The 2194-nt window shown below is 46.5% G+C and overlaps 1 protein-coding gene across 1 annotated transcript; it reads right to left on the bottom strand.

The window, feature by feature from the left end:
• Positions 1–424: 424 nt before the first annotated feature.
• POSPLADRAFT_1063299 (hypothetical protein) lies at positions 425–1863 on the bottom strand (the record flags this gene model as incomplete). The annotated part of the gene is made up of 4 exons (XM_024481636.1): positions 425–466; positions 1477–1500; positions 1558–1782; positions 1846–1863. The coding sequence occupies 4 exons, from the start codon at positions 1861–1863 to the stop codon at positions 425–427; spliced, it is 309 nt and encodes a 102-aa protein (XP_024332701.1).
• Positions 1864–2194: the final 331 nt, after the last annotated feature.

Genomic DNA, 2194 nt, shown 5'->3' on the forward strand with positions numbered 1-2194 from the left:
TTCAGGATCTAGAGCATGCTTCAAGGATTGTGCTATATGATATGATTAATACAATCAGCAAGAATATAGAAAACAAAGATACCTGTGACTTCAGCTAGGATCTGAGCATTATGATTTATATAGGAATCAACAATCATATCACTAGTGTGATCTGAAACAGGATTAGCCGAAGGAGTAGGAAGTTCAGGATTATCCAGTATCATATGGTCTTCAGGATTCTATTACATTTATGGGAATGCATTGTAAATTCGATTAACAAAAGGACTCACAATAGTAGCAAGCACAGAAGTATCAATATGGGCCACCTGTGAGTGGGACATGGGTGTATGAGGTGAGTGCAATAATTGAGAGGCATGAGCCATTTCTGCATGATCTATCATTTCAGTGGCAGAACATGTGGAGAAATCACCACTAGGACAATGGATTAATTGAGATTGTTGATCACGTGGTAACTCGCAAGGAGTGCCTAAACAGTGATGAGCATTGGAAAGATATAATAAAAGAATGGTGTACCATCATGTTCAGTTTGAACATAATCACAATGAACATCATCCATGTGAATCTTTTGAAGTCTAATGGAGGCAAAGGACTCCTTGCATGACAAAGCTTCACAATGATATCTAACAACAATGAAATCGATAAGAATGTGTTTGTTACTAAGGTGGAATACAAACTGGCGATCTGCAGGCATTAAGACTAATTAAGAGTTAGCAAGGTGAGATAGTTCAGTGAAACATGCATTAACAAACCCAGGTGATGTGATTTGTAATAACAAATTTGACTTTGGTGAATAGATGGTGGTGGTTAAGAGACAAGAAGCAATTCAAACTCAGATTCCGCTTTTTGGCTGATGTAATCATATTTAAACTCAGTTTGAATTGCTGACAAAGCAAATAATTCAAACTTAAAATGCTTAATTTGAAGTATCAACTGTACAAGGGCATCCGAGAATGTCCATTGATTCCAGTTTAGATCTGAATCAAACCGAAACCCAAGTAAAATAGCAGTTCAAACCTGGACTCAAAACGGTACTGGGCCTATTGAACCCATTTGGCATCTTTGGGCCAACATTATCATTAGAGCCGAATGTAACTAAACAGTGTTCGCAAAAATGTACCTTATCGGACAAGACACCAGCACAAAATGACTTGCATTAACGAATGTGGTCATAAGGGTTGTTATTAACAAAGTACAAAAAAGGCGGCTTGCGTACTCATGAATATACACACACAAGAAGGGCATAACAAGCAGTTCTGCAGTTCGAAAACGATGCGACGGGATCCAGATGAAGAGGTAGCGAAACTGTGAAACAGGAGGAATACGACAGAACAGGGACAAGTCTTGATCATATGATAGGATAACACCGCTCACCAGAGCAGCTACCAGAAGTGATGTATGCTATACCGAAACCGAACCTTCGGGTTTTATCCGCCATAAGACTGCCCCGGTGACCACGCTGAGAACGAGCAGACCTACGGCTGCCGATAGATTGAAGTGTGACTGACAAAGGTTGTGTCAACCCAGCGGAACAGAAGATAAGTAAACGGGACGACGTACCAGGTCTTTGGGCGGCGGCCGCGTCTGTGAGTCGGTTGCTGTCCCAGACGCATCATCCGAGGACGACAGCGGATGGTTCAGAACTGAGAACTCCGGGGTGATCGGGAACGGCATACCCTTGAGACTCCTTGTCGGCTCATCCTCGCCTGCAGCTGTCGCCCTATCACTGGCCGCATGCGATTCCGTGTCACTGATGCTCGAGTCGTCAGCAGTCCAAGGCAAGCACTGCCGCGTGAGTGGGTGAGATTCGGTGGTGTCGCCTGAGATCGACGATGCCGACGAGCCTACCTCCACGCCAGCAGCCATGGAGGCAGACCGCGAGCGCGAGCGGCCTCTTGACGAGCTGCTGCGTTTTCGCCTCTGTCATGGGCGCGTCGACTCTGCTGACAGGCTGCGTGGGCTAGGGGGAGTAACGAGGCCGCCGCTGTGGGTAAGCTTTCCGTTTCCGTTCAGAAAGGAATGTTGTTGCGCAGGCAGCGCAGCTAGAGTCCCGAGCATCGACTCGACCTTCGAAATGTTGCTGCCGACGCCATCCTCGACAACCCGGATGCGCGTCTCCCACTCGTCTTTCGCGCGGCGCAGGTGCTCCCGCTCCTCGGTCCACTCTTCCTACATGTTGCTCCATCGGCCTTCGACA

The sequence above is a fragment of the Postia placenta genome, assembly GCF_002117355.1.
Source record: "Postia placenta MAD-698-R-SB12 unplaced genomic scaffold POSPLAscaffold_189, whole genome shotgun sequence".
Lineage (NCBI taxonomy): Eukaryota > Fungi > Basidiomycota > Agaricomycetes > Polyporales > Adustoporiaceae > Rhodonia > Rhodonia placenta.